Below are 19,855 nucleotides of genomic sequence, written 5' to 3'. Positions count from 1 at the left end.
TTAAAAAAAAAAATGAAAGAAAATATCTAAAATATCATTTTTATGGATATAGGACTGAAAAGAACTACACTCACTGCAGATGCAATAACAATTATGATATGATGTTTTAAAAAGACTCTTTCAAATCATTATGGGTAAAAAAAAATTCCTTCTGGCATTATGGGTAATAATTATATTGAAATACCCCTACCATCCTTAATTATTGGTTTTCAAACTTGTGTTTATCATGAAAAGTCAGTAAAAGTGACCAAATATGTTAAATAATGAAACATTTTGACAATTTTGTTAATGTATATTTTCAGCTGAGGGATGCCGTTTGGGCCAGTTTGAATGCCGTAATGGACAATGTATTGAATCCTTACTGAGATGTAATGACCAGTTTGATTGTGATGATCTGTCTGATGAAGAAGAATGTAAGTTTGAAGTCTGAGGGGTAGGGAGGGGTGTGGCCATAGGCGACAGATGATGTTTGGTGGTAGGGAGGGGTATGACCCTAGGTGACAGATGATGTTTGTGGTAGGGAGGGGTGTGACCCTAGGTGACAGATGATGTTTGGTGTTAGGGAGGGGTGTGACCCTAGGTGACATATGATGTTTGGTGTTAGGGAGGGGTATGACCCTAGGTGACAGATGATGTTTGTGGTAGGGAGGGGTGTGACCCTAGGTGACAGATGATGTTTGGTGGTAGAAAGGGGTGTGGCCCTAGGTGACAGATGATGTTTGGTGTTAGGGAGGGGTATGACCCTAGGTGACAGATGATGTTTGGTGGTAGGGATGGGTGTGACCCTAGGTGACAGATGATGTTTGGTGTTAGGGAGGGGTATGACCCTAGGTGACAGATGATGTTTGGTGGTAGAAAGGGGTGTGACCCTAGGTGACAGATGATGTTTGGTGTTAGGGAGGGGTATGACCCTAGGTGACAGATGATGTTTGGTGGTAGAAAGGGGTGTGACCCTAGGTGACAGATGATGTTTGGTGTTAGGGAGGGGTATGACCCTAGGTGACAGATGATGTTTGGTGGTAGGGAGGGGTATGACCCTAGGTGACAGATGATGTTTGGTGGTAGGGAGGGGTGTGGCCCTAGGTGACAGATGATGTTTGGTGGTAGGGAGGGGTGTGACCCTAGGTGACAGATGATGTATGGTGTTAGGGAGGGGTATGACTCTAGGTGACAGATGGTGTTAGGTGGTAAGGAGGGGTGTGACCCTAGGTGACAGATGGTTTTTGGTGGTAGGGAGGGGCGTGATCCTAGGTGACAGATGATGTTTGGTGGTAGGGAGGCGTATGACCCTAGGTGACAGATGATGTTTGCTGAGAGTATAAGTAGTGCATCTGCATTTATAACTTATCTGTCATGACTGAGGTTGTGGGTTCATACCTTGCTGGTGGCAAGGTGTGCTTGACTCCTCTCTGAAATGTCTAAGATTGCCAATAGCTTCCCCTACCTGTAAAGAATAGCCATCATGATATAGCCAATAGCTTCCCCTACCTGTAAAGAATAGCCATCATGATATAGTCAATAGCTTCCCCTACCTGTAAAGAATAGCCATCATGATGTAGCCAATAGCTTCCCCTACCTGTAAAGAATAGCCATCATGATGTAGCCAATAGCTTCCCCTACCTGTAAAGAATAGCCATCATGATGTAGCCAATAGCTTCCCCTACCTGTAAAAAATAGCCATCATGATGTAGCCAATAGCTTTTTTGAAATTACTTCGTAATGTTAAATAGGGAAAAATGCAATTTTTACTGATTTAAAATGATTTATATAAATAGTGTTATTTTTCTACTCCTGAAAATGGGGGAATAAATTGCCTCTGAAAATTTGTTGGTTTACAGTGTTTTATATTTTATTTTAGGTAATGTTGCTCCACCCTGTCCAGAAGGACTTTATCGTTGTGATGATGGACAATGTGTTTCACCAGACGCCAGATGTAATGGAATAGTCCAATGTAGGGATCGCTCAGATGAAGCCAATTGTGGTATGATTTATAAATAGATTATAGCTTATTGCATAAGGCAACACAATTTTGTTGAAAAAGAGTATCTGTTTTAATGAACTTATATTTCACATATATATATATCATCCATGATTATCACAAAGATGTGAAACCATTTGGAGAAAAATGTAGATAATGAAAGGACTTTAAAGACATTTTGAAATTTAATTTTATTAATATATAATATTAATATATATATATATAACAGATATCTTTGGATATATAGTATGCGAAGAAAGAGTTCTGATTGGTCTAGATATCTAATTTTTCTATTTTTAGCCTGCAGACCAGATGAGTTTCGATGTAGAAGTGGACAGTGTATACCAAACTCTAGAAAATGTGATAGTACCCCTGACTGTCAGGATCGTTCAGACGAAGAAGATTGTAAGTTGTCCTTCTGACTTATGACATTTGACCTCTAGGTCATAGGGTACTTTCGATTATTTATTTTAAGTTGGGCATCAATTTTTATGGATTTCTTGTGTAAAATTTAAAAGTGCAATGAATTTGCCGTTTCAGAATATAATGCATTCTGGGTAATATTTTCCAAAAACAATGGAAATTCAACCAATGTAGTGACGTTATTTTCATTTTGGGGTATGAACATCCAAATTACCCATATTACTTTAGATTCTGAAACGGTCAATTATGTAACTTCAAATGGTTTTGTTCGCAAACATTTAAAAAACTACAGAATCTTTTAAATATTCATAAAAATACATTTGTTCCTTAATTCTCAAAAAAATATACCAATGAAAATAAAAGAATCTAAAATATTTAGAGTCTTTTTAGTATATGGGAAGTCATTAATTTTCAAATTCAGCACAAGTTTCTTTGCTTTTAAAAAAAAGAATTTGAATATAAGGGTTTTTCCCACAAATGTCAATGAAACAGCAATCCAACAAGAACATACAAGTAACAAGACAAGTAGGGGTGAACATACAATCATCAATCATATACAACACCCATGAAAACAGGAGACATTTTAAATGAGGGACTTTTGTTAAATGACCTTGACAACCTATGCGGGTCTTGTGAGGATAGTATTTTTGAAATTAGGTTTTCAAGTCATTTTTTTGGGCATTGAAGAAAATATTTTTTAAGGTGGCTCAGGACGATTTGACTGCACATAATTTCATGCATGAATTACAAAAGTATTTGTCGTAATTCGATTTAATCTTTTAAAAATATTTTAATTAATTAGAAATGTTAAATCATTGTAGTTATGTGACTAATAGAATATTTTTGTTATTATCCTTATTTGTTAAAGGGTCAAAATACATTTTACCCATTTTCACCATTTTTCGCCATAATTGGGTTTTAAGGCAAATAATTTTTTTCCCTTATCTGTGACCTATGTTTTTTATTGGCTCATTCTTTGAAGCTATATTCCAGCTTTTCATATTACAGTTTTTGACCAATTGTCATAGAACGTTTTATTGATATTCTGATAAATATATGTCAACACTTCTATTTTCCCTATCATTTAATTGTAAAATGGTCCCTTTTACGTACTTGTTTAAAAGTAAAATTTTGAGCTTAAATGGTCCGTGACCCCCTATTTTTTTCGGACCAATTTGATTCAATTTCTTTAAAGAATAAAATAACCAAAAATACGGCACTTCTGATAGAAACTTCGAATAGACCCAAGCCACCTTAAGCATACCCGTAGCCAGGGGGGTTGGGGGGTTCGGACAAACCCCCCCTTGAAAACAAATAAGCACTGTTAAAGTCAATGCTCTGTTTTCGAATTGTGACTGTTAAAGTCGAGTTTGTGAGTCAAATGAACCCCCTCTTGGAAATTCCTGGCTACGGGCCTGTTAAGTGTTATTTCTGTCAAACTTTTACTTCGAAGAAGCATAAACAAATCCTTTAGTAACAATGAAGAAAAGATTAATGCCATGTGCAATCTTGTCTCACTTTACAAGATCACATGGTATCCACTTTCAGGGATTCTATTGTATCGAGATTTACATTGCACTGGTTCACTGTCGTATGTTATTTATTTGATAGGTCCTGTAAAACCAGCATGTCCAGAGGGCATGTTTACCTGTGCTGATAATCAGTGTATACCACAAGCAAGGAGGTGTGACAATAGACAAGACTGTCGTGATAATACTGATGAATCCGTAGCAACATGTGGTTAGTATATCATTGTTTAGCCTGAGACATAGTGACCTACAATCCGTTGACTGTATCAACATTTTTAAAAAACTTTTAAAATTGAAAAAATGCAAAGCTTCATGTCCTCAGACACATTCTTCTTTTATCTTTGCTCTATTGCCTTTACAAATAGGTACTGTAAATTTAGATTTTTTTCTCTCTCAAAAATGGCTACAAGATCAGTCTTGCAAACATGACAATTTAATTTTTATTTCATAAATTTCATGAATTGTAGGTATCTTTTAAAAAATCATTACTTTCACAATTTTGTCATTTGTTCAACAATTTAAATTAGAAAAATGCACAATTTTTTTTTCAATTTATAATTCAATTCAATTCAAATCTTTATTGCCATAAAACTACATATTTATAGTATGTGACACAACATAACAAAATGAAAATGAAAAATAATAACAAGATCATTAATATACACAATAGAAGTAAATATTCTAAGAGTCCCCTGTTCTCAGTTAAATAGACCGTTTTAAAAAGGATCTTAACTTATTTACCTAAATGTATGAAATTGGGTTGAGTATATATGTTTTTTTTTAACTATGTCATTTAAATTTATAAAGCGGATATTCTCATTTATCAAAAAATCAAAATAAACTTTTCTATTATGGTTTCTATTACAATATAAAAAGAAATGATTTTCATGTTCAATTTTGTATAATCTCTCTTCTCTTGGTATTTTAAGGTATCTTCCCTTTTTAACCAGATTTTTGTGACAAAAATGTCGGTTATTGATTTGAGGATGCTCGGTGGGCAGGAGGGCGGCAATTAAATGTTGTCCGTGCATTTACTCATGAACCGTTTAACCAAAGCTTTTAAAATTTTAATATGTTGTTACTTACAACTAAATGAAGGTCAAGTTCAATAATGGCGATTTTAACTTTTACTGTTCAGGAGTTATGGTTCTTGAAAGATTGAAAAATGGAGTTTCCAGTCGTGTCCGTGCATTTACACATGAACTGTTCTACCAAAGCTTCCCAAATTTTAATATGTTGTTACTGGTGACAAAGTGGAGGTCAAGTTCAATAATGACAATTTTGACTTTTACCGTTCAGGAGTTATGGTTCTTGAAAGATTGAAAAATGGTGTTTCCAGTCCTGTCCGTGCATTTTCTCATGAACCATTCAACCAAAGCTTTTCAAATTCTAATATGTTGTTACTGATGACAAAAAAGAGGTCAAGTTCAATAATGATGATTTTGACTTTTACCGTTCAGTAGTTATGGTTCTTGAAAGATCTTAAAATGGCGTTTCCAGTCGTGTTCGTGCATTTACGCATGAACTGTACTACCAAAGCATCCCAAATTTTACTAAGTTGTTACTGATGACTAAATGGAGGTCAAGTTCAATAATGACGATTTTGACTTTTACCGTTCAGGAGTTATGGTTCTTGAAAGATTGAAAAATGGTGTTTCTAGTCGTGTCTGTGCATTTTCTCATGAACCATTCAACCAAAGATTTTCAAATTTTAATATGTTGTTACTGATGACAAAATAGAGGTCAAGTTCAATAATGACGGTTTTGACTTTTACTGTTTAGGAGTTATGGTTCTTTAAAGATCTTAAAATGGTGTTTCCATTCACGTTGTTGCATTTACTCATGAACCATTCAATCTATTAAAAAAAGCTTTTCAAATTTTAATATGTTGATACTGATGACAAAATGGAGGTCAAATTTGATATTGACGATTTTCACTTTCACTAATCATCAGTAATGGTTCTTGTGATAATGCCAGGACACAAATAAATGTTAATAAATCCGGTTTGCTGTCGTTGTGACAGCCTCTTGTCTATTAATAAATTATGGTCACTTAATCTAAATTTTGTTTTCAGTTTTCTGAATTCAAGTAATAACTCATATCAATTTATTGTCCTGTCAGGTTTTGTTAGCATTTTGGGCTTTAAGATGTGGAAGGAAAATCTTTGCAATGTTTTAATATTTAATCACATTTCAAATCATTTAGATGAACAGTTAAATTTTGAGCTTGCAACAATAGCAACCTGCATTCTGTTGCCTGCCTCAACATAATGGTTCACTCAGTGGTTAATTTTTTTTTAACATCAATAACTTTGTCAAAACCTAATGGAATTTTTATTTGACTGAAAAATTACATAGTTTTGATTTTTTTTTAGGTGTAATTGTGACCTCACTGAAAATAACGAACAAAGAGCTAGTTCTGAATGAGGGAGAAACTGCTGTGTTTGATTGTGTTGTCGAAGCTAATACCGCTGTCAAAATCCATTGGACCAGAGGTTCTCAGGTAATTACCATGGTGATAGTGTTATTATTGTTTTTTCATTTAAGGTGGTACCCAACACTTTCACTAAAATCAGTTTGGCTCTTTTAATTTTCATTAAATTTTATCAAAGTATTTACTTTGACCCCTTAACAAAAATATAAACATTTCAAAAATTTTGAACCAACCGTTTTGTCAGAAAAATTACACTGGGTATATAGCAGTTTGACAAACACCAATTTTGATCATTGAGAAGCTTAATATTCCCTTTACAACACAACGTAATTAAAACGTTTAGCTGACTTTACAGAGTTATCTCCCTGTAGTGTTAGGTACCACCTTAAAAAGTCATAACCATGCAACTTGACATAATGCTTTTGTTTTACTTACAGATTTATAAAATTATACTTATATGACAATATATAAATCCACACATTAGAATTTTTTAATAAGCTTATTTTATATAACATAATCTTGATGGAATCCATGAAATAGTTTAGGACTTGACTTCAACCTTACCACTTGAGAACTTTGATGCAATAACTTTCTTATGAGCAGTATTCTTTATAAGAAATACATTAACTCTGGAATATTTTATCTACTTGGAATTCCCAGTTTCAGAATTTGAGGGATTGTAGCTTATGTGACTATACTCAAATATGAAAAATAATGTGAATATCCTCTGTTTATAACTTTGTCACCCAATCAAAATGTTTTGGTATACTTTCTGATATTGATACCCAGAATGCATTAGACTGATGAGGATAACTTTGTTAATTTAGTCAGGTCTGTTTGTTCCTTTCATTATTGCGAACGACCCTATCACTGAGAGTGTGAATTAAGCCACTCTCATTTGAAAAGTAGATTTTAAGAATTTTTTATTCAATTTTGTTGATTAAAAGTTTCAGGATAATATGGTAAGTATAATGTAAGTGGTATATATAACTTACCATTAACAGGTAAGAGCAGACACAATGTTACATGCAACCATGGCGATCAGTGATTTATATACAAAAACAATATCATACTTTTTTATATAAGACAGTCATGTGACATTTTCCTCAATCTAAAAGTACAAATTGCGAATAAAATTATTGACCTCAATAAAATTTAGAGAAATTATACTTTAAAGTATTAATTTGTACTAAAAAAGGACAAAATTTGGAACATTGAAATTGAAGACAATATTTGTATAACTGAAATTTGAAAAGATACTGATTCTGTTTCATTATTTGAAAGACAGAAAAAGATTTATGATGTTGAGATGTAAACAATTGTGTCTGCTCCACCTTGTATTTCCTGTCGGTGAGATGAATCCCTTTACACCTTTGTCTTGGGTGATCTCCCTTTACAGCATTACACAGACACAAAATATTTTGTCCTGGATGATTGTCTTTTTTGAACAGAGTAATATGCCTTTACACTCCATATTTTTCCCGGATTATTTCCCCTTTTGTACAGGTTAAACTCCCTTTACACTACATATATACATGTTTGATTTTCATTTTTGTACTGGGTAATCTCCCTTTACCCATGACTTGCGTAAACCAAATGTTTATTGCATAACATTTTTTTTTTGATACAATATAATCCCAGCTTCAATGGCAGGAAGTTTCTAATGTTAAGTCGAGTAAAATATTTTGAAAAAAGGTTCTTTTTCACTGTACTAAATTTGTAAAGGTATAACCTTGGATTTTTTTTTAATTTTATATATTGAAACAATATATGCTGCTTGAATGATCCTGTTTGAATTTATTGCTGATTAGATAAAAAAAATTGCCAGATAATTTTCTATATAATATAACCACATATGATACCATAGTCTATTTACATATTACCGACTTATGACTCCTGAGTTTTATGTTTTTCGACAGATTACCTACTCTCTGGTAGGGTATCCAGGGCTAGAAGTCATAAAACTTTGCTCTGTCGTGCTCGGAGCACAAAAATCATGCTTGAAACTTGAAATCCAACATTTTGATTGGTTGATTTTGGAGTATGAGCACAAAAAACTGACTCGAAATTTTTATAACCGCAAGGCCTGGTACTTCTTCAAATAAGAGCAACATACAGAAGTAATATGAAGCTTTCAATAGAAACAATTTTGGGGGTAAAGTTTACTCTATTATATTTTCTATTCACAGCAAAATTGTCTGAAAACAGTAAACTTTTCCCCCTAATTGTTCCAGTTATATTTTTGATTTTACTTCTTTTGTTTGCTCACACTTAACTGAGTACCAGGAATCTGTCATGTCCTACCACAGAGAAAGTAACCTGTCAAAAAAATATATATTCAAGTCATAAAACAGTATTATGAAAATAGAATATTCTGAACTATCCTTCATGGACTACTTCTTGTAATTCCGATTATCCAGCTGTATCCATATTGGGCATAATATGCAACATAGTACTCTTATAAATAGGCTTTTTACGTAAGAACATGATTTGCGGAAAAAAGGGAACATATCCAAATATTAATATTGTAAGTTGATTCCAGCTAGCATAAGACTAAATACTGCATTATTAACCACAGACAGTAAGTGGAAGTAATATGTGTTGTACATGAAGGTTTATAGCTCATTGGGGTACACATTTTGTGGATAATGTCTTTTCTTACAAACCCCTGTCTTGATAACAGACCAATATGTATTGTAGCTGAAATATATACATAGAAGGCTAGTAGTTGTAAAGGCTATTCCATTACAATGGATTTTTTTTTTTTTGGGGGGGGGGGGGGGGGTAGTAAAGGAGCTCTGAAACTCCCCACAACCAATGTACTTACTTTGTGTGAAATAATGATACATCAAACGAATATACAGCTACAAGTGACCCATGTCTAATGTCTTAAGATTATATGTCCCTTTATACCCTCTAACAACTATTGTAATGGAATAGCCCAAACTGGATATTATCATCTTGTGAAAACTCTTTTCTCTTTGAAAAAAACTCTTTTTTTCTTGTATATCTCTAAGAAAAAAAACTTTCTAATGGTTATTCTTTCTTTTCATTAATTGCATGTTTTTCAACTAAGAGATTCTGAATGGTGGTTAGATATTTCAAGACCCTTACAGAATAGATAAAAAACAAAAGGAAGTGCACTTTTTTAGAGATCTGTTTTTCATAAGTTACAGTTCGGCACTTGATAATACATCATACCCCTCAACACTTTTATGATGGCCTCATCTCAGTGGATTAGATTAAGATGAAAAATTATAACGCTGAAAATCAGAGGAAAGTTAAAGAAAATGGTGATAATGTTTATCTGTTCTTCAGATTCTGTGCTGGATAGTCATACTGGTTATGATAACTAAGGTTTCCTGTTTGGGTCTTATCTTCATGATCCAAATATTTTTGTTTCGTTTTCAAATTGAACATCATGCATATTTAACAGTACTCTACAGAAATTTATATTTTGCCCATCTAATTCATTTATGGTTTACTATATAATAATTTGTATGTAAATAATAGGATATACCATCTAAAGCTGTGATTGATAGAGGAAGACTGACCATTCCAAATCTGGTACTCGCTGATGCTGACACCTACATCTGTTCTGTACCTACAGCACCAAGAGCCACTCCAGACAGGGCCAGTCTATTGGTTATCCCAGGTAAGGAGTAGTATATTTGTAGGACTCAAATCTATAGCGGGTTCTAAATCTATGGCAGATTCCTAATCTATGGTATATGAAGTTACAAACGCCAGACAAATCAATGGCAGATTTTTGTTTTCTCCAAATCTATGGCAGATTTAAGAATTACAATAATGCCAATATAATGTCACAATAAAAATAACGCCATATAGTTTGTCACCTACTTCAGCAAAGTTGTTGGCTCTCCAAACATTCCTGAAGTCCTGTGTTGAAGATTCTCAGGAAAATACTTTCTGTTTTCCTTTGATGATGGTTTAAAAGGAAGACGTGATCTTTTATTCATAGGAGGGGCAATAATTAGCTGAATCCCGCAACCAATAAATGCACAGATGTTTTTAGTAGTGGATATTTTGGGAGTCTAGTTATAGTAAATATTTTAACGTTTACGGCAGGCATATATTTAAAGTGAGAAAATTGTCACCAGTTAAAAAAGATTAATTAATGCTGAATTAAATATTATGTGAAAAGTCAAACTTATTTTTTTTTATAAATGCTGTCTAGGGGAGGTCAGTGAAAACTATGTGAATTAAGTTTTTTTATCCTACACTGAACTTTTGATGTCGTCCCTAAAACTATGAAACTATGCAAGTACAAAGGTTACTGCAGAGAAGTTAAAAAATAATATACATTAAAAATCAAAAATCAATAAGACATGCATGCTCTCTTTGTCTTACATTTCAAATTATTTAAGTCATGGATTGAATATGTACTGCCTTGTTCTACATTTGCACAAAACCTGCAATAGATTTGGAAACAACATAAATCTGCCATAGATTAGGAAATTACAAATCTTGCGATAGATTTTGGATGGCATGATGTCATATTTACCATAGATTAGGAATCTGCCATAGATTTGAAACCCACCATAGATTTGAGTCCTACATATTTATGACAAAAGAAATTAAAACCTTTCCCTAAAATTGATTGTTGTTTACCAGCTGATCATTCAATTTTTGAAAAGTAAACTGTGTGGAAATTAAACCTTTCTCCAGAAATAATTGGTGTTTAACGTGGCCATTTCAATTTTTGAAAAGTGAACTGTGCAAATGGATAAATACAATTTCTATGATTTTTGGAGTTCTTTCATTTAAGTTTAAAGGTTTCCTTGAAAAAACAATTATTCATTGATTACTTTGACTTTACCTAAGAAATTAAATTCCTATTGTTGATAATAAATGTACCTAATTTTTTTCCATTGCTTAATATTTATAATGCAGTTCATTTGTACAAAATGAGAGCAATCTTTAATTTTTCAATCATTAAAATGTTGATTTTATGTTATGCTAATAATTTGCTATACCATATATTTTATTTATCACATATTTGTAACGAATATGTTGGGTTTTGCATATGCAATAACCTCAAAATTGCCTGGGGCAAAAAAAGAGTATATTGATATTGTGCCCTGATTCTAAATGATGGGACGTTATTGCGTCCTTAACAAAACGTTTGTGATAAAATGTTTTACCTTTTATCTTTCTTTAAATTGTTATAATTGACCTTTTTTTCTCTTTTCAGCAGAACATAAATATGTGATAAAAAGATTATAACATGTCTTTTCAATATTGGCCCTGGTATCATCCCTTGACCCATATCGGCCCTTGGCTAAAGCCTCGAGGCAGATATGGGAGTCTCTAGATGATACCAGGGCCAATATTGAAAAGGGCATGTTATAATCCATACATTTACCACTGACTGTGCTAGGGTTGTAAAGCCAGACAAGGTCCTCATCATATATTTATCATGTCATTATTATTTCAGCATGTGAACCGAACCAATTCCGTTGCCGAGATGGAACATGTATTACAGACACGTACAGATGTGATGGTTATGCTGACTGTAATGATCGTTCTGATGAGGAAAACTGTAAGTACATGTGTACCCATGACAAAAGGAGGATTTTTGATAACATTGGCCAATACCTTAAAGAAGTGTGCAAATAAGAAAAGTGAACAGATACAAATAGGCCAAAAAATTTAAAAAAATAAAAAAATATGCCAAGAATTAAAGAAAAAAGAAATATAGACCAAAAACTAAAAAATAGAGAACAATTTTGTGTTAAAATATAAAAAATAAAGAATGATGGCCTAAATATTAAAGAATACAAATATAACAAGCCCATCCCCCATCCAGACCCTTGTTACTACATTTCTCACAGGTTAATTCAGTTAGACTTCACTCTCAAGTGGTGAATATTAAAAGTGAATGTTGGTTATTGTTGGTGATTAACTCTGAAACATTTTATGGATAAATTCTAGACAAAGTTGAGGTTTTTATTTGCTCTAAAAATCAACAGAGAAGTAGCAAAGTCTTTTCTATTTTTGGTAAGGACCTAACTCATGAAATTGGTTTTTTTTTTTTTTTTTTTTTGTTCTTTCAAATACTTGTATCTCATTAAAGGGAAACTTCGCAAAAAAATCAAAAATTCATATTATGTCCATTCTGTATAAAAATGCTCAAATTTATAAATATTAAAGTTTTATTCCGCTAGATAAGAGATCACCATCGATTTTAAATTTTGAGTATCAGTTCTTTGCCTTCCGCCATTTTGTTATCTTGTCCAAATAAAAATCACGATATGTCTATAAACCATAAAGAATCAAAACTACAGTAACCGATGTTGTCGTAATTACGTGTCTATATCTTGTCAATCGTACGGTTGTTTTATCTGACCATGGAAGTAATATTTAGATATTTAGATATTACTTCCATGATCTGACTAACTAACTTGATTCGGAAAATGTTCTTATATTTTTAATAACCATATAGTCTGTTATTTTTAAACTGTTAATATTGGTATTAGTTAAAAAGTTAAAGTTCAAATCATAAATAAGAGTTCCGTGAAAATTGTTTTCGAAAATCAATTCGTTCATAATTCTTTAAAGTAATATACTTTATTCAAATAAATTAGGATCTTCGCTCCACTGATCACCCGCATGGCTTAGGTATTACTCCCAAAGGTATTGTGAGGGGTGTAAGATGACACGACCAGGTATTCAAGCGATTTCCTGTCGGGCCTGCAAGTTCATGCATCGTTTCACTTCTGTAGGTATTGATCAGTGTACACGGCCGATAACTTATAACTTTCCATTTTGAACTATCAGGTGCATGTATAATATACATCTCTGTCTTGCGTGTCCGAAAGTGATATAATATACTAGTCATTACTTAACTCATACGCTTGTTTATAAATAAAATGTCTGGTGTAAAGAATATTATTTATAAAAAAAAAAATGATACCAAAAAAAATAAAAAAATTGAAGATATACAAATATACGTATTTTTTCCAAGGGTTAATTTGGAGAAAATCAGAGACATAAAATTGTATTATATGTCTCTGGGATAATGTAATATTTACTCGTTGTCAATAGTAAAGGACATAGTTGGATCATTCCAGAAATGTTGATTAAAAAAATGTGCGCACTTGTCGACGATTCGTTTATACGCCCGGATAGAAAGTTACGGAAATACAGCGCAATTTAAAATATATACATGTATACATTGAACATAAGAAAGAAACATACATTTTGTGCAAATTGGGGTAAAAGTTTTGTAAATAGACTAGTCCACGTATACCAACAGTATGTAATCATCCAATTCGATAGACTATTGTATACCAAAAGAAGAAGAAGAAGAAGAAGAGGACCAATTTGATTTAAATACAGGTCGATCTATAACTTGCTTTGGTTCATCGAAGTTATGAACATAGTAAAATCACAGATTTATATATCAATTAGATTGTTCTCGAATAAAGAAAGAAATTCGTCATCACCACAACTGTTCCGACATATGCAACTGGACGTACACTAATAATCCCCGAGGGATGTGAATATTTTCTAGGAAAGCTATTGAGTATTAAAGTTTCAAATCATTTTCAGGATTTATTTTCTTTCTTGATATTCAATGACAGCAAATTTAAAGAATAAACTGCTTGACAGATGTTTGTCCGCTTTAGGGGTGTTCTTGCCAGTTGAACAGACTTATAATTACATTCAAAAATAGGGAAAGATGACATTAAATTCGTTGTCTTTTGTTTTTAAACATCTTTGGTCAAATAGTTATTAAGTATTATACGTTGTGAGACGAAGACTACTTTAATAAGGACGTCCCCGATTATGATTAAATTTGGTTGACGTTTTTCACACTTGATAAAGAATATCTATTCGTAATTTTTCGATTCCATTCCAAGAAGACCTTAAATTTGCTGTCAATGTTTAAGACTTCTCAAGTACAAAAGTATTTTTTCTTTATTCGTTCATATTATATTCCGCTTCGGTAGAGTAGTCTTCAGTGAGTTCCAGTTATTCATTTGTACGTGGCTTTTAAAAAGTCTAAATCTAAGTGTTCTCATTCATTTATTTGCCTAATAAAGACAAATAAAAATACTTTGGTAAAGCTATTTATAATTTCTAAGTTCTCCTTTTTATTAGACATCAATCAAGGACAAAAGGTGTAAATCATTTCAATCGGACATATGAATTAAGTTTCCCGTCTTTAACCAAAAATTGTGTATTTCTTAGTAAATTAACTTATTTGAATTCAAATAAATAATAGCACCAAACATAATTAAATAATTCCACGGCGATCAATTTTTATTTGTCACCAACTTAAATATATATTTTAAATATGTGTATTGGATGCTCCCCTTGTCTTATAATTCACTGATCCGAATAGACAGTCACACCTGGCAAGGTGTGCCCGAGAGGCGTGGTTAAATACCGAAGTGCAAATAACAATTTACCTTTCAACAAGCCATCTACGAGTATTGCTACAGAACCGTGAATACACACATCGTATCAACCAAGTCATAGCAGAGATAGTAAAAGGTCAATAAGAGTACACCAACATATTGTCTTTATAGATTATTGTACTTTACTTTGTTCACCTTATCAGTCCGAAAATACATTAATTAAAAATCAATTTATAACTTTTTGTGTTGTCTACAAAAATAATTCGAATATATACGTTTAACATAGAAAATTTATCTCATGAATATGTACAATTGAACGTATGTGCGTTTTATCTTCTTATTATCGGATGGTTATTAGATAAAGCATAAGTCATCGGCGCGCTTACGATTACGTTAAAATATGATTAGAAACCAAGACTTTTAATGATTGTTTTTTAAATCCCGGCATGCAAAAACCAGGAGAAAACGTCACGACCTACAGGAAGTAGTTAATATTTTTTCATTAAATATTGAATTTCTCCTTTATTACTGAACATATAGCGATAAAACTTTGTGAATATATATATTATATCATAATGAACATATTTAAACCATAAGTAAAAAATCGTGAATTTTCCCTTTAAGAAACACTCACACACCTTATAATCTTGCCATAATTTTTATGTATTATACATTTCATTCTGGTAAAATACCTTGTTTGTGAACCTAATAGATTTTTTTGTATAATCTACAGGCCCAGGAGGTCCATGTCGTACAGGTCAGTACGTCTGTGACGACGGGTCATGTGCCAGGCAAGGAAGTGGCTGTAATGACCGTACAGAGTGCAGAGATGGGTCAGACGAATTTCCTAAATATTGTGGTTGTCCAAGTCTAAGACAGTTCCAATGTAGAGATGGTACCAAGTGTATTGATGCCATGCAGGAGTGTGATGGAATTACTGACTGTACTGATCGATCAGATGAACATAGCAGATGTGGTGAGTATTCCAAAAGTATTCCAGTATTCCATAAGTATTCCATGAGTAATCTTTGTGTATTCCATGATTATTCTAGAAGTATTCATGAGTATTCCACAAGTATTCCAAGAGTATTCAATGATTATTCCAAGAGTATTCCATAAGTATTCCATGAGTAATCTTTGTGTATACTATAACTATTTTAGAAGTATTCCATAAGTATTCCAAGAGTATTCAATGATTATTCCAAGAGTATTCCATGATTATTTTATGATTATTTCACAAGTATTACATGATTATTCGAGGAGTATTCCTTAAGTTACAGTATAACAAAGAAATTTCATGAGTATTCCAGGATTATTTCATGAGTATTCCAGGATTATTTCATGAGTATTCCAGGATTATTTCATGAGTGTTCCAGGATTATTTCATGAGTTTTCCATAATAAAATTGAGAATGGAAATGGGGAATGTATCAAAGTACATAAGTATTCCATGTAACATTTTCTTGTTATTTAAGATCAAATCATCAGTATGAGTTACAGTTGGTTGAAGTTGTCATTTGTGAGGAATTAATTTTTTTTGGATATCTTGGGTATATGTAAACCAAAAATTCTAATGTTCAACAAATGCAAACTTTCTTCTTGCTTCTACAAAGAAAGATAGAAAAGTAAAGAATCAGGTTTCAAGGAAAATACAAAGATTCTTACCAAGGAAATTTAATGATTCCAAGGTTTACTGTGTAGATTCAGAAAAAAAATTAAAAAAAATAAAAATCATTTTCGTTGTCTAAATCAGACAAGAAGACAAAAAAATGCTGTACACGTCATCAGCTTTGGCTTTGAAATTCAGAATGAAAATTAACCAGTTACAACAATTTACACACAATTATTTATCATTTAGATATAATATTGTTATTTTTTTTGTAAACTTAGTGGGGATTTGTGAATAATAACAACCTGTAATGTTTTAGAATAAATGTTTATAAAAGAAGTTTTGTTTGACTTTTGTAGTATCCACATGTCGCCCTGATGAATTCCGTTGCAGTGATGGTACATGTATCAACCTTGTTAAAGAGTGTGATGGTGTCAGAGACTGTGTGGACAATTCTGACGAAAATAATTGTCGTAAGTTTAGTTTTTCTAAAGTTTACGATTGAGTTTTTTTTTTCTTCAGCATTTTTATTTTTATAGACATGTAGCAATAAGTTGCTGAAATTATGTATTTACCATGAATTCAGAAATAATTCTGACGTGTTAAGGTGGTACCCAACACTTTAACTAAAATTAATTTGGCTCGTTTAATTTTCTTAAAATTTTGACAAAGTATTTACTTTGACCCTTTGACAAAAATATAAAAATTTGAAAAAATTTCAACCAACCGTTTTTTCAGAAAAATTACACTGGTTATATAGCAGTTTGACAAAAACTTATTTTGATCTTTGAAAAGCATAATTTTACCTTAAAAACACAACGTAATTAAAACATTTAGCTGATTTTATAGAGTTATCTCCCTGTAGTATTAGGTACTACCTTAATGCAAATTATAATGCGACTGGGGGAGTGTCACAGTAATCAGAACACACATTCTGATATCTGATACTGTGGATTCATTTATGTTCGTGGGCACAAATTTTTGTGGATTGAACAAAACTTGGACTTTCGTGGATATTTAATTTCGTGGTTCTGCCAAAGTCTGCATGCAAGTCTATTGAAAATTTGTAATTCGTTGATCATTTAAATTCGTGGTTCATCTGTACCCATAAAATCCACGAAAATTGGTATCCAACGAAAAATAATGAAACCACAGTACATTTATTTGTATGCAGATTAATCTCACAATTACTCACATTGTCTACAGTTATAGCAATAAAAATTCTCACACTAATTTCTAAATTTACAGTACATAAAATGTATTTATATAAGTTTAAACATGCAGTTGCAGATTTAATTGAATGAAATTGGCAATTGCAACAAAAATAAATAAGAAAAGACATTTGCCAGCTTCAATTGAATGAAATTGGCAATTGCCACAAAAATAAATAAGAAAAGACATGTGCCAGCTTCAATTTTGTCACAAAAATAAATAAGAAAGGACATTTGCCAGCTTCAAAGAAAACTTGTGTTAACTATAGAAGTTGACAAATTAATCATGCTTAATGTCAAAATGCTAGACTTTGATTGGTTAATACAAGGGAGATAATTTATGTTATCCCAATGTCAACTATTCTATTATCCTTCTATTCACTGATAAACTAGATCAATTGTTTCTTGTGAAATGTTTGATTTTTTGGTGGTAAAGAATGCATAAAATGCAGTTAAAATTAAGAATGATCAAAACACTGGATTGAGGACGGATTTGAAATACTGTAAACCAACTTGTCTTTGTAAGTGATTTGATTTCACAACTTACATTAGTAGTCAAATAATGTGAAATTGTTGTGAAAATATCAAACTTGGATCTTTACTTTTTAAAAACTCCATCAAGTTAGTTACAAAATAGCAAAATAAAAAAGCTGTGACATGGACTAAAATGGTTAAAATGTGAAGTAAAGTTGGTTTACAGTAATCCTTTTAATTATGTCTTTTTTTTCTCTCGTAGCCACGTTGAATTGTCGTGCCGATCAGTTTACTTGTACACAACAATTCCAGTGTATACCAGCGGCTAGAAAATGTGATGGTTTCGCTGACTGTTCTGATAGAACTGACGAGGAAGGCTGTGGTAAGAAAAAAGTCAAATAACAAAAGTGACAAACTGTGAGGAAAATTTACAGCTAATTTCCTAATGCATGTAAGGCAAAACTTTGGTTGGCTTGCTTGCTTTGTTTGTATAATTGTCTATAAAATAAGATTGAAATCTTTAAACAATATATATAGGCATAGTTTAACCTGACTATATATTATTTGAATTTAATTGGGTGTTATCCTAATGATTGTACAATATAAAAATAAAGCAAGCAAACTAACCATTATAAGTCTTGCTTCACATGCATTAGGAAATTAGCTGTAAAAGTAGAAAGTCACTAATCAAATGGCATAATCAAAACCTCAAAACAAGTCAGACGAATGGTTAACAACTGTCACTGTCCTGACTTTGTACAGAGTCTTGTTGATTTGGACATCTAAGACAATTTATTATTGCAATTTGCGATTTGTTCACACTTCCTTGTAATTTTTACTTTTTATTTGCTAGAAATTTATTCTTTAAGCATCATTGACAAAAATTACATTTTTTCAGCTACTACTAGTCATTAAGGTTTTAAGTATACAAACTTTCATATATTTAAAATCCTTTTCAGATTAACACCTTCTTTTGTTGATTTGTGTATTTTTTAAAATTAGAAGGAAACTGATAATATGAAAGAAGAAAATGTTACGGCAATAGACAATCTTCCAGTGCGTGCGATGATGCAACTTTATATCCCTGGTTTTCAAAAGAAAGATAGTAAAAGATACCAAACTCATAAGTCAAAAACAGAATAACAATGCAATGGCCAAAAAATAATACAACAACCACAAGACAAACAACAGAAAATAAAGTACAAAATAGAAAACTAGACTGAGAAAAAAGAACCCCATAAAAAAATCACCTTTGATCTCATGTTCTCATTTCCTGATGAATTTACACTCAGAAAAGTGCTTTCAAAGTATGAAATATATGACGTGTTATTTTTTATCACAGCTTGTAAACCCAACGAGTTCCGCTGCAGTAATGGTCAGTGTATTGATAACAGGCGGCAGTGTGATCGTAACAGGGATTGTTTGGACAACTCTGATGAGGAGGGATGTGGTAAGGGTCAACTTTACACATTTTAGTGAAGAAGGGAACAGTTAAAAATCATCAGACATTTGTATATGATTGTGTGCTAAGCAGTTGTTTAGATTCTGAAGATGTTAAGAATAAATTTTAAATTTACTATGGATTCAATAATATTCTTGGTAAACTACTTGGGTGTTGGTAAAACATGAATTCAGATATTCAAAACAGGAACACATTTTCAATAGATTTGTTCCTAGACTTTGGCAAACACCACAAAATCAGATATCCAGGAATTATATTTTTTCCTCAATGCAACAAAATTTTTAACCACGAAAAAATAAATGAATCCACAGTACTTTTAGAACTTTGATTTAATGACCAATAGCTTTGT

General features: G+C 32.2%; 1 protein-coding gene across 1 annotated transcript in view; it reads left to right on the top strand.

Moving 5' to 3' along the window:
* LOC134693874 (basement membrane-specific heparan sulfate proteoglycan core protein-like) overlaps positions 1-19,855 on the top strand; it is a 172,506-nt gene that overhangs the window by 62,127 nt on the left and 90,524 nt on the right. Inside the window, exons 9-20 of the mRNA XM_063554809.1 lie at positions 303-413; positions 1,859-1,981; positions 2,279-2,383; positions 4,013-4,141; positions 6,306-6,433; positions 7,312-7,326; positions 9,878-10,019; positions 11,823-11,927; positions 15,485-15,727; positions 16,719-16,832; positions 18,307-18,426; positions 19,387-19,494. Of these exons, the coding sequence (XP_063410879.1) occupies positions 303-413; positions 1,859-1,981; positions 2,279-2,383; positions 4,013-4,141; positions 6,306-6,433; positions 7,312-7,326; positions 9,878-10,019; positions 11,823-11,927; positions 15,485-15,727; positions 16,719-16,832; positions 18,307-18,426; positions 19,387-19,494 (1,443 nt within the window). The remainder of the gene's footprint in view (positions 1-302; positions 414-1,858; positions 1,982-2,278; positions 2,384-4,012; positions 4,142-6,305; positions 6,434-7,311; positions 7,327-9,877; positions 10,020-11,822; positions 11,928-15,484; positions 15,728-16,718; positions 16,833-18,306; positions 18,427-19,386; positions 19,495-19,855) is intronic.

Source organism: Mytilus trossulus, chromosome 12 (genome assembly GCF_036588685.1).
Source record: "Mytilus trossulus isolate FHL-02 chromosome 12, PNRI_Mtr1.1.1.hap1, whole genome shotgun sequence".
Classification (NCBI taxonomy): Eukaryota; Metazoa; Mollusca; class Bivalvia; order Mytilida; family Mytilidae; genus Mytilus; species Mytilus trossulus.
Note: the sequence above shows the minus strand (reverse complement) of the source record. Positions and strands in the feature narration are given on the sequence as shown.